The following is a 12,500-nucleotide window of genomic DNA, read 5'->3' on the forward strand; positions in this document are numbered from 1 at the left end:
CACCTCCTCCTCCTCTTCCTCCCCTTCCTCCGAGGAGCCCAGCACCTCCTCCAACTCCACAGGTAGCCTTCCGCCGCTGAAAATAGTCCCCGACAAACGCACCAGTTCCTCCTGTTTGTTTGTTAAAAACCGTTCTGATCAGCTGTTCCAGGAAATTACTGAAACAGCTGCTATGAGGACTGACATCACACATGAATACAGTCGGACTCATTGAATCCACAACAGTCTCAGATTCCCAGTCAGACCCAGTTTAGAACGTATTTAACTCCTTCCTGACTATGCAGACGATCATCTGGTTTATATGATACCAGAATCATCACTGTAGCTTTAAAACGGAGCTGCTGCAGCTGTGAAACAGTCTTCAGTCGGAGGAAACTGACTCTGAATCAGTTGTGTTTGTTTTTATAGCTGCTGGTTTAAAAATGAAACTGAACGTCTGTTTTTAAAGGTTCCAGTTGGAACCAATGAGCCTGAAGCTGAAACACAGAACAGAGACGTCTTTATGAGAGAACGAGTGTGTTCAGGAGACAGACGAGTCGTTTGAAACGATAACGAATCAATGATTGATTTTTTTTGTCATCAGAGAACGATGACGAGCTGGTGAACGAGGTGCTGGAGGACATCTCCCGCCACGAGGAGGATTACCTCGACCTGACGCTGGAGGAGGAGGCCGAGCTCATCGCCACCATGAAGACCTACCTGAGCCGAGGGCCCACACACACCGTGTGATACACACACACACACACACACACACACACACACACACACACACACACACAGCGCTTCATCTGTCCTCTGTTAACCATTTAAAGCAATATAATGTTATTTTCTGCATTCATTTCATTCATAGATACAAAACCTCACAGTGCCAAACAAAACACACACACACACACACACACACACACACACACACACACACACACACACTTCCTATGAACCAACGGTGACATCACTTCAGAAATAATGAGATTTCCTGTTTATCTCCACCTTCACAATCAAAGGTTTCCGGTCGGTGGAATAAAAAGTCTTTATTTGTAATTCATCAGCAATAAATGAGCTGAAGAGAAAACTTGATATTATGATTTCAGACGACTTTTATTTTATTTTACTGATGTTACAAATGTTCTTCAGATAAATATCATTTAAAGTCTGTTTCTTCAGTTGATATATATAAAAAAAAAAAGCACTTTTCAGACGGAGTCGTCTTGTTCTTGTGATGAAATAGTTTTCTAAAGAAGATGATTGGATATGAGCAGCAGTTTGTTGACATGTACAGTTCTTATTTTTGAGAGAAACCAAAGGAAGATGTTTTTTTTTAAAAAAGCTGCTCTGAACAGTTTCTTTTCTTTATTATTATTATTATAATAAACAAACTGTTTCCTGTTTGTGACGCAGCGGCAGCAGTTTGTCGTCTGGTTTGAAGTGACATAACTTTAATGTAAATTGATTACATGTTAATGTTGACTTCCTGTGTGATTGTCTCATGTTGACGGAGCCAATAAAGAACATGAAGGTTTTGTTTGAGTCGATGTGTCTTAATACAGAAAAATAAAAACTTAAAGTTTTAATAAGAAAAATGAAAAGTGTGTAAACTGCTGTTAATAAGAAGCTTCTTCACTCAGTAACGTTCTGTCTGTCTGATTAAATGATGTTACACATTTATAGCACACACACATTTATAAAAGCTAAGCTAACGTAACATCGTCAAGTTAGCGTTAATATCTTTGCTTTTGTTATCAGAAGGAATGAGTGAGTTCAGGACATTCGTCGAACATTAAATCTTCCTCCAGATGTTCACTAAAGTAAATCCCATGTTTGAGCTTCTTTAAAGATTAAACCCAGACAGAGAGTTAGCTGAGCTAATGCTAATGCTAATGCTAACGCAAGGTGAGCAGGATCGTTCTGTTCAAACACAACTGGACAAAGATGGAGACAGTTGAGGCCTCAAACAGCTCACACAGCTGCTGTTATTCTATATTCCTCTGATAGTCAATACATCTCATGTATAGACTCAAACCAATAATCTGTTGGTCCGTCTGTCAACAGTTTCCTCCTTCCCTTCCATGGCGGCAACCTCCGGCGCTGTAAAATGAAGCCAATGTGGAAGTGTCAAAAACTGCAGTTCCTTGAACAACCACTTGAGGCTCCAAAAGCGAGTCAATCCCCATAGACCCCCATGTTAAAATACCCAACTTTACAGCAGAAATAAACATGTTTACAGCCTGGTACAAACAACGGTTTTGGTCTCTAAAGCTAATTTCCTCTTTCATGACAACTGTACGGGGGTGAATTTTATTATAAGCTGTAAAGTTCTGCATAATGAAGGACATGGCTGCTTTGAGTGACAGGTCTGCCAGCCGCTAGGTGGCTTGTTTCGCCTCTTTGCCCATTTTTGATTGGCTGGGAGTTAGGCAGCGTCACGCACTGCCAAGATGGCGACGGCCGGAGCGGCTCACTTTGAGCTTCAAAACCGCTCTTCAGAAACCAACGAGTGACGTCACGGTAACTACGTCCATATTTTTATACAGTCTATGGTCTCTTCTCTGTCTGTGGCTCTCAGCTCCAAGCTCATTGGTTCCTACTGAAGATGTAAATATTTAACACAACTCAGAACCAAGAGTTCACCTGGCTGGGAGAATCTGTCGTTAAATGAGCTCCACTCCTGACTGTTTACATAACTACTAAAGATAAAGTTTAGCTGACAGCAGATTTTAAATTATAAGTCTGACTTTATAGTTTTGTGTCTAAACTAGACGTGCAGTCTGAACATCTGATACTTTGTTCCTGCTCCTTTAAATAAATACTTTACAAACAGCTCACAAATATATAGTTCTATGTTTAAAAGAAGAAAAGAGTAATTCATCCTAGTTTATAACAAACAAACAGGAGGTAACGGTGCATTTGTTTGGGACTATTTTCAGCGGTGGATGAATCCACATTATTCTCTAGTAACTTAGCAGCTAATCATGTGATCAGGTTCTTTATCTGTTGTAGGAGAACAGATGGTCGTATGTTGATGGTCGTATGTTGAAGGTCGTATGTTGATGGTCGTATACTGATGGTCCTGTGTTGAAGGTTGTATGTTGAAGGTCGTATGTTGATGGTCGTATATTTAAGGTCGTATGTTGATGGTCGTATGTTGATGGTCGTATGTTGAAGGTCGTATGTTGATGGTCGTATGTTGAAGGTCGTATGTTGAAGGTCGTATGTTGATGGTCGTATGTTGAAGGTCGTATGTTGAAGGTCGTATGTTGATGGTCGTATGTTGATGGTCGTATGTTGATGGTCGTATGTTGAAGGTCGTATGTTGATGGTCGTATGTTGATGGTCGTATGTTGAGGGTCGTATTTTGAGGGTCGTATGTTGATGGTCGTATGTTGAAGGTCGTATGTTGATGGTCGTATGTTGATGGTCGTACGTTTAAGGTCGTACGTTGAAGGTCGTACGTTGAAGGTCGTACGTTGATGGTCGTACGTTGAAGGTCGTACGTTGAAGGTCGTACTTTGAGGGTCGTATATTGATGTTCGTATGTTGGTGGTCGTATGTTGGTGGTCGTATGTTGACGGTCGTATGTTGAAGGTCGTATGTTGATGGTCGTATGTTGAAGGTCGTATGTTGAAGGTCGTATGTTGAAGGTCGTATGTTGGTGGTCGTATGTTGATGGTCGTATGTTGAAGGTCGTATGTTGATGGTTGTATGTTGAAGGTCGTATGTTGAAGGTCGTATGTTGATGGTCGTATGTTGAAGGTCGTATGTTGGTGGTCGTATGTTGATGGTCGTATGTTGATGGTCGTATGTTGATGGTCGTATGTTGAAGGTCGTATGTTGATGGTCGTATGTTGATGGTCGTATTTTGAGGGTCGTATGTTGATGGTCGTATGTTGAAGGTCGTATGTTGATGGTCGTATGTTGATGGTCGTATTTTGAGGGTCGTATGTTGATGGTCGTATGTTGAAGGTCGTATGTTGATGGTCGTATGTTGAAGGTTGTGTGTTGATGGTTGTATATTGATGGTTGTTTATTGATATGATGGTTTTATATACTGATGAATATTCGGTCCCACGAAACAACACACACACACAGAAAGTGTTTGATAAAAAACCTTTTTTTTCTTATTTAAGTCTGGATTTATTTATTGTACATGATTACAGCGGTGGTAAAAGTCACAGTTTGTGTCATGGAGAGGGTCTGTGGGGGGTCAGAGGTCAGATGGTTTAGAAGTAGTTGACGACTCTGCGGATGGACTGGATGTTGGGGTTCTGGGCCTGCCACTCGTTATGGCTGGCGTACTCGCCGCGCTCCACGATGTACATACGGCCACGGAAGTTTGGCTCCTCGTACATCACCCAGCTGAGGATGAAGAGAAGACAGATGAAGGTCATCAATCAATCATTAAATGTTCAGTTTACTGCATTTTCACCCAAAAATTCAGACATAAATGATTAAATTATGATCAGAACTGTTGCAGATTAATTGTCTGCATTTACAGCTGTAAATCCTGCAGCTGTTGATTCACAGAGTTTATCTGATCTTTCCGTTTGTTGCTGCTAATCTGTAGATTTTTATATCAGAAATAATAAAAGTTTAAAGCCTTTTTTTAGAGGCGTCTTCTCACAATAGCAGCAATGAGATTAAAAATGTAAAGTTTGGTAGTTTGGTGTTTAAAGTCTAATGTATTTAATCCTCTGGGGAGCATGAATGTGTTCAGTAAATGTCACGACGCCGACGGGAGTTTTGTCCTGATTGTGACCTTAAAGTTTCATCAAAATTTACAGAAACTCTGCAGATGCATCTTATATAGACTATAGGCTTATAAACATAAAAAACTGAAAAATGAGCTCATGGTGACATCATCAAACGTCTGTTTTTGTCCAAAACAAAACAAAAATAATCATTTCACTATAATGAAACCATCAAACATTCTGCTTCTGCTTAGAAAATTTTACCTGAACAATTAAAAAAAGTATGAAAATAGTTGAAAGATTAATTTTCCGTTGATGACTAATTGATCAATAAACAGCACTAATCCTGCACTGAGCAGAGTGTGTGTGTGTTAGTGTGCGTGTGTGTGTGTGCGTGTTGAACTTACGCTCCGTCTCCGTACACCTTGACGGAGTTGATGCAGTTCTTGGACAGGCCGCGACTCTGCAGGAAGGGACAGTCGTCGCAGATGTCGACACACTGACCGGAGAAGTTACAGGCCTCGAACAGCTCGATGCGGTAATGCTCTCCATGCTGACGGACACACACAGGAAACACAACCAGTTAGTTAATTAATTAATCATTAGCAGCATCGATTCATCGTTTAGTCTGAAATGTCAGAGTGAGCTGATTAACTGTCATGTAGAAAAACATCATCTGAGCAGCTGGAATCAAAGTATTTTTGGCATTTTTGCTTGAAAAATAACAATTGATCATTAAAATAGTTGCTGGTTTATTCCTTTTTTTTTTTTTTAAATTGAACGATCAATCGATTAAAGGAGATCTTTTATGCTCATTTCCAGCTCTATTCTTTTATCTTTGGACTCCACTAGAGCAGCTTTACATGATTCACAGTTTATTTATCTTCTACTGGTCCTTTATGCAGCGCCTCAGTTCAGCCTCTGTCTCTAACAGGAAGTCTCTTTAAGGCCCGCCTCCTGATCAGCCCACAGGAAGTAAAACGGGTTCCTCCCTGAATTAGCGGAGCTTCGTTAGCGGGCGCTAAAGCTGGTCGAATCGACAACACGCGGAGATATTTGGAGCCGTTTGTTGAGCGGATCAGTTAGAAATAAAACAGAGAGGAAGAGTACAAGCAGCAACAGCCACAGCGATGATGATGATGATGTTTGATGAAGAGCTGCAGACGACAACAGCTAAACTACTGATTTTACTTTGCTGATGTGTGATGGAGATGCTGCTTTCTGTTCACTGGGATATTTCACACTTTGGCCGCTTTTAATATGAAAATCCAACATTGTGACGTTAAATATATGACTGAAAATAAGGAAAACTGACTGTTAGAGACCAGATCAACGTCTTCAAACGTCGTTTTATCTGATCAACAGTCAGTTTACCGTCATATAAGACCGAAAAGCTTCAAATCATCACATTTGAGAAGCTGAAACCTGCAGTTTTTTGATTATTGGTTTATCAAAATAATAGCAGATACGTTTTCTGTCGATCAAATAATCAATTTAAGTCGTCTTCTGTGTTTAAATATCATGAATTTCTGCTCATTAGGTTTGTTTCATCCAGCTGGTGGATGAGCAGGAATATCTACGACAGCTTTCCCTTGATTAGAAGATTGATTAGAGAGTATTGATCGTGTCGGAGGTGGTTACCATGCGGATGGGCTTGCAGGATCCCATGTGGTCGTTGTGGGAGTTCCACCTCTGGAATTCTGGGTACTCTCCGTGCTCCAGGATGTACTGCTGGCCCTTGAAGTCGGGATGGTCGAAGCAGATCCAGGCGCCGCTCTCCACACGGATGGAGTTCACCCTGAAAACAACAAAAAGCTTTTTCAGTTTTTACATCATCAACTTCTGACGTTTGTGTTTATTCACTTTTCTTTCTTTGTTTCTCAACAAATCAAATCAAATCTTTATTGTCAAAAAGCTCAGAGAACAGTTATATAATATACATTTAAACTTTACAAAGGACAGTAAAATATATAAATACTATCATATGTTAACAAGTGTAAATGAGTATTAACATGTAATAAAATCTCATTTCTCATTAGAAAACTCTTTCTTGCTATTTTACTTTATTTATACTTTTATCAAGTATTCATTTTTAAACATTCAGCCCACAAATATAAATAATATGATAAAAATAAAGATGGAAGAAACCATGAACGCGTCTTTTTAAAAGCTTGTTATTGTTTTATCTTATGATTTCAGTCCTGACAACCGTGTAAAAAAACACACAGTTCTGCATAAATAAAGTTTATTATAATGATTTAAACAGAAACTTCTCACCTGTTCATGAAGCCGCGGTCCTGGAAGTTGTCACAGTCACCTCTGACCTCCAGCTTCCTGCCGGTGAAGCATTTCCCCTCATAGAAGGTGATCTGAAGGAGTAACGAGGTGATTACAGTTAATATTCAAGGATAAAAACTATCTGCTGTGTCGTTTTCACATTGTTTGACGTTATTAACAAGCATCAAATTCAAAAGATTCTGGTTGTTTTCTACAGTCGATCATAAATACGAAGAAACAGAAATTAGATGTTTGATGTTTGTTTGGTCACAATCTTCATGTTAAAACTTTAATGTTTCTTCATAACAACAAATATTAATGACTAAACAAGCAGCAACTAAAGTTAAAGTTAGTAATGAAGAGTTTAACAGTCAAAAACTAACAAATAATAATAATAATAATATAAAGTTTCTTCAGGATTGTCTGGTTTGACTGAATCCAGCTGAATTTATCTGAAACTAATGAATGAGAACTAATATTAGTTTATACTGTTTATGTTTTTTTAATAGTAATTTTTCCTGGAAGATAAACGACCTGATTTTTGTTAAAAAGCCTAAATGCTCCAAAATGTCTTAAATCTTTAGTTCAAACGAGCAGCTCTGGGGGAAGTTTTGGGGTTTTGGTGACGAGATCAGACGACAAAAAAAATTTGAGAACTTTGAGAAGCTTTCTTTATTTTGATTAAGATACAAAATATTATAATAAAACAGAACTGGAGCTTCATCATCTAGATCTCTAGAGCAGAAAAAAACCTTTCAGCTTCTTTGTAGTAATTTTTTAACTTTTGTGTCCTCGAATCTCAACAAGCTCAAGTTTAAAATACATTTTAAAACAAATAATCAAAAATATTTCCTCCAAACAGCCGTTAAAGCATCAACATCACACCAAACTCTCAGAGCAATTTAGGCAAACAGGTAATAAAACAATTTAACACAAGAGTTTTTCAATTGAATTTGAATTAAATGTCTAAATTGACGTCCAATAAACAACAAACAGACCTGAAGCTACAGTAGATTCAATTATTGGATGGATTTTCAAACCAGAACAAGACTAGAAAAGAATAAACTACCAGCTACTATAATTACATTCATTTTGAATTTGTTTGTACAATGAGGACGTCTCTTATCCTAAAGTTTAAAATACATTTTGAAATAAATAATCAAAAATATTTCCTTTAAAACAATGACTGCTGAGCCAGTAAAGCAGGTTCATCAAACCAAACTGAATAATTTAAGTAAAAACCTGATAAAACACTTTAACACAAGAGTTTCGCAATTTAATTTGAATTAAATGTCTAAATTGACGTCCAATAAACAACAAACAGGATTCTTTTTCTTTACATTTTGAAAAAAATTAACAGACCTGAAGCTACAGTAGATTCAATTATTGGATGGATTTTCAGACCAGATCAAGACTAGAAAAGAATAAACTACCAGCTACTTTAATTACATTCATTTTTAATTTGTTTGTACAATGAGGACGTCTCTTATCTCAATGAGCTTATCTTCAAGTTTAAAATACTTTTTGAAATAAATAATCAAAAATATTTCCTTTAAAACAACGACTGCTGAGCCAGTAAAGCAGGTTCATTAAACCAAAATGAACAATTTAAGCAAACAGGTAATAAAACACTTTAACATGAGAGTTTCTTAATTTAATTTGAATTAAATGTCTAAATTGACGTCCAATAAACAACAAACAGGATTCTTTTTCTTTACATTTTGAAAACATTTTAACAGAACTGAAGCTACAGTAGATTCAATTATTGGATGGATTTTCAAACCAGAACAAGACTAGAAAAGAATAAACTACCAGCTACTTTAATTACATTCATTTTTAATTTGTTTGTACAATGAGGACGTCTCTTATCTCAATGAGCTTTAAATACATTTTGAAATAAATAATCAAAAATATTTCCTTTAAAACAACGACTGCTGAGCCAGTAAAGCAGGTTCATTAAACCAAACTGAATAATTTAAGTAAAAACCTGATAAAACACTTTAACACGAGAGTTTTTGAGTTGTATTTGAAGTGAATGTCGCTGGCAGGAAAGTTTAACTCTCTTTAAATCAAATCTTTTCTGCTCCAGTTTCACAGAGTAACTTCAGTCTCAGCAGATTCACATTTTTGTTGTTTGTCACTCACCTTTCCAGAATACTGCGACATTTTTGCCCACTGGATGTCGTCCAACCTGGCCCACAACCACACACACAGTGTAACAGAGAAAAAGTTGGACCCCCCAATATATACGGCAGGGGGGCGAGCGAGGGGCGAGGTCCCGGCCCGCCGGACAAAAGAGGAGGCTTTAAAAGTTTCTGCTGCCTCGACTGTTTCCCTTCATCCTGATGTGTCTGCTGATTCTGCTGCGTGTGTGTGTGTGTGTGTGTGTGATGTCAATAGAAAGTGCTTGGCCTGGACTTTGCAGGGTCAATGATATTGCACATGCCAGGCTTCTATAGACAGACAGACAGTGAAACAGACTGTTTTGGTATTTCTGTGTACGTTATTATACTGAGACGAGGTCACAAGTTCATCGATCTTCCCTCCAGGAGTCACAGGGTTTTTTTTTAAAATTTACTGCAGCCAAAAATGTTTGATTTTGCAGCAGCTTTTCTGAAAAATTGTGATGTTTTATGGCTTTTAAAATTGCAGGAATTGGGGGAAAAACTGCAAGCAAAGAAAAATAATGTGACGCTTTTAAAACTGCTACCAATGAAGAGTCATATGTAATGACTTCCTGGATAAAAAGCATCCTGCAGATCACAGAAACAACTTTATTTCAGCTCTAATGTTTAATGTATTTTATGAACATGAGAACCATGAGGACTCAAAGTTCTATAAACACGAAAATACTGTACTTGAGTTCCATTTATAACCTTTATTAAATAAACTTTCAGCTCAACATTGTTATATTTGAGGCAGATTATGTCTGAACAACATCAGCTTGTATTCTTCTGACTCATTTGGGAACATTTGGGAACATTTGGGAACATCTGGGAATTGTTCTGCTCGTCTATGGCATCATGTTTGTTGGCAGGTGAGATTTGTCCGTCTTCCACCTGAATGACGTCAGTTACTATGACGTGTCTTTTTTTTTTTTCTCCTCTACTCTGCCTCTGATTGGCTCTGAGCCTCATATTCTAACCCAACCAGCTCACTCCTCATGACCCACAAAGGTAACCAGAACCAGCCAATCAGAGGCAGAGTAAGGCGGGTCTTCACGGCTACCATGACACCAGTTGGTCCAAATGACATCATCGTTTCATGTGGAAAAGTTGCTGTAATTTAGCAAAACTGCAACTCTTGCAAATATTGTGGAGATTCCTTTAATTTGCATCAATTATTGCGTCGCAATTTCCTGGAGAGACTGAGTGAGAAAACAGAAGATCTTGTCTCATAATGATGATTTATTATGTCATTATTACCAAAATTATCTTTAATTTTCTGTTTGCCTTTTATTTAAAGGACCAGTTCAGTGTTTCCAGTGTTAAACCAGCAGTCAGGTGTCCTGTTCATACTGGATATTACTTACATCACTAGTTTTCACCAATCAGTCGCAACATCAAAACCACCGACAGGCGACGTGAATATCATTGATTATCTCGTTAAAGTGGAACCTGTGAAGTGTTGGGATTTATTAAGCAGTGAGTCAACAGTCAGTTCCTGAAGTTGATGTGTTGGAAGCAGGAAAAATGGGCAAACTAGTGGGGTCTTCCCAGTATGCAGTGGTCAGTACCAACCAAAACTGGTCCAAGGAAGGACAACCAGTGAACCAGTGACGCGGTCCTGGGCAGGACCACTAACCACCACTGGAAGCACCTACAATGCACATGTGAGCATCAGAACTGGACCATGAAGCAATGGAAGAAGGTTTATCTGGAGAAGAGATGGAACCAGTATGAGACCCGGTTCATCCCTGATGGCGGCGGCCTCTTCCAGCAGGATAACGCTTCCCGCCACGCTGTAAACTGTTCCGGATGGTTTGAAGAACATGACAAAGAGTTCGAGGTGTTGCCTCCAAGTTCTTCAGATCTCAGTCTGATGGAGCATCCGCTGGATGTTCTGGATGAACCAGTCTGATCCTGGAGGCTCCACCTGACGGACCAGCTGACTGGTTTAACAGGAACCTCCACAGCTCTACACCATATCAGACAGGAGGTTTTAATGTTGTGGTCGATCAGTTTACATGTTAATATATTTCACAGCTGCAATGATTAATTGATTAACAGTTTTTTGAGCAAATATTCGCTGGTTTCAGCTTCCAAAATGCAAATATTTTGTTTTTTATTCTCCTCTGTGATAATAAACAGATTGTTTGTTGGATAAATGATGATTTAATGATTCCCTTTGTTTAGAAACGTTTCCCTCTGATCACTTCATCAGATCAAACTGATCATTTTTCTTCCTGCTGTGTATTGATCCTGTTTGTGTGAACAAACAGCTGCTGATGGATGTTGTTGTGTTCAGGTGAGTGCTGCCTCCTGCTGGATCAGCTGAGTCCAGATCTGCTGCACCATTTATCACCATCACTGTTCTCTCTAATAGTCTCACATTATGTTTACTGGAATTTATTTCTATTTTTATCCGATTCTATTTAAAATTTCAAAATATATAAAACATTTCTAAATGTAATCGAATCACATTATCTGCACAATAAGAACTTTATATATTTATATACTATAAATGTTATCATGTGTTGTTATTTTATTGTATATTGTTGCTTATTATTCATTCTCACCTGACTATAATATTATATATATTTACTGTTGTATCTTAATAAGACTTTCAGTGTATTTGTATGAGACTCTTCATCTGTTCGTCTTCAGTCTGACTGCTGCTGTGATGTTTTTTCTCTTCGTAAAGGATCAATAAAGTTTTATTCAATAAAAAACAAACAGCAGCAACATATTGAAGCTTTTTATAGTTTTCAGGTTGTTTCTTGACTGAATGTTTTTCTTTCCAGGTTAATTTGTTGTTTTCAGGACATTTATAGTCAATTTTTATACATTTTAAGACTTTTCCATGACTGAATGGATGTTTGCGTTACAGAATTCCAGGATTTCCAGGAAACATGGAAACTGACTTTGTCACAGATGTGAGCAGAAAATAAAACCATAAAAACCAGAAATCAAACTCGACTTCAACATAAACTGGAACAAAATGTTTCATAATTACAAACAGAGTTTTTATTGAAGTGAAGAGAAAAGAAGAAGGATGAAGATGAAGATGAATGTGACGACATTACAAAGTGTTGAAGGCACTTTAACTAACGACACACTGACGACATTAAAACCATCAGGTCATGATCATTTCCTGCAGTGAGGATGAAGATGAAGGCACAAACACACAGTCAACCAGCAGCTTTCTGGTCAGACTGGTGGGCGGTCTCCATAACGGCGAGTGTAACCTGCGTGTAACTACAATGTCACTAACGCACGGCGGCCTGAAAGGATCAGCTGATAGATGTTTTTAATCAACACAAACTGTGAAACGACTCGTTTCACTCGTGTCTGATAACATCTGGAAAGTCTAGAAGAGACG

The 12,500-nt window shown here is 38.2% G+C and overlaps 3 protein-coding genes and 1 long non-coding RNA gene across 6 annotated transcripts in view; 2 read left to right on the top strand and 2 right to left on the bottom strand.

Annotated features, from left to right (window-relative positions):
• The window catches only part of nub1 (negative regulator of ubiquitin-like proteins 1), a 12,838-nt gene extending 11,321 nt beyond the window's left edge, over positions 1-1,517 (top strand). The window contains exons 14-15 of the mRNA XM_042399993.1: positions 1-62; positions 584-1,517. The exon at positions 1-62 is cut by the window's left edge and continues 140 nt beyond it. Coding sequence (XP_042255927.1) covers positions 1-62; positions 584-729 — 208 coding nt within the window. The 3' untranslated portion in view covers positions 730-1,517. The remainder of the gene's footprint in view (positions 63-583) is intronic.
• Positions 1,518-3,980: 2,463 nt separating this feature from the next.
• LOC121887756 (gamma-crystallin N-B) lies at positions 3,981-9,772 on the bottom strand. Its single transcript, XM_042398714.1, has 5 exons — positions 9,105-9,772; positions 6,960-7,051; positions 6,324-6,480; positions 5,090-5,235; positions 3,981-4,350 (listed from the first exon to the last, which is right to left on the bottom strand). The coding sequence occupies exons 1-5, from the start codon at positions 9,123-9,125 to the stop codon at positions 4,215-4,217; spliced, it is 552 nt and encodes a 183-aa protein (XP_042254648.1). The 5' UTR covers positions 9,126-9,772; the 3' UTR covers positions 3,981-4,214.
• Positions 4,294-6,274, top strand: LOC121887757. 2 transcript variants are annotated; one of them, XR_006093034.1, is made up of 3 exons: positions 4,294-4,377; positions 5,126-5,264; positions 5,617-6,274. It is a non-coding gene; the product is annotated as an uncharacterized LOC121887757 (long non-coding RNA). The 2 variants fall into 2 exon arrangements; XR_006093033.1 differs by lacking the exon at positions 5,617-6,274 and having other exon boundaries at positions 5,126-5,497.
• A 2,350-nt stretch (positions 9,773-12,122) lies between the features above and the next one.
• eci2 (enoyl-CoA delta isomerase 2) overlaps positions 12,123-12,500 on the bottom strand; it is a 7,723-nt gene continuing 7,345 nt past the window's right edge. For both annotated transcript variants that reach the window (XM_042400037.1, XM_042400036.1), the window contains exon 11: positions 12,123-12,500. This exon is cut by the window's right edge and continues 1,224 nt beyond it. The gene's annotated coding sequence lies outside the window, so the exon portion shown is untranslated.

This window comes from Thunnus maccoyii, chromosome 21 (genome assembly GCF_910596095.1).
Source record: "Thunnus maccoyii chromosome 21, fThuMac1.1, whole genome shotgun sequence".
Lineage (NCBI taxonomy): Eukaryota > Metazoa > Chordata > Actinopteri > Scombriformes > Scombridae > Thunnus > Thunnus maccoyii.

Bases quoted from the DNA above. Each gene is read 5' to 3' on its own strand.
- LOC121887756 (XM_042398714.1), bottom strand. From the start codon at position 9,125: ATGTCGCAGTATTCTGGAAAG. The intron at 7,052-9,104 runs GTGAGTGACAAA...TTACTCCTTCAG, and splicing joins TGTCGCAGTATTCTGGAAAG to ATCACCTTCTATGAGGGGAA. The intron at 5,236-6,323 runs GTAACCACCTCC...TGTGTCCGTCAG, and splicing joins CCTGCAAGCCCATCCGCATG to CATGGAGAGCATTACCGCAT.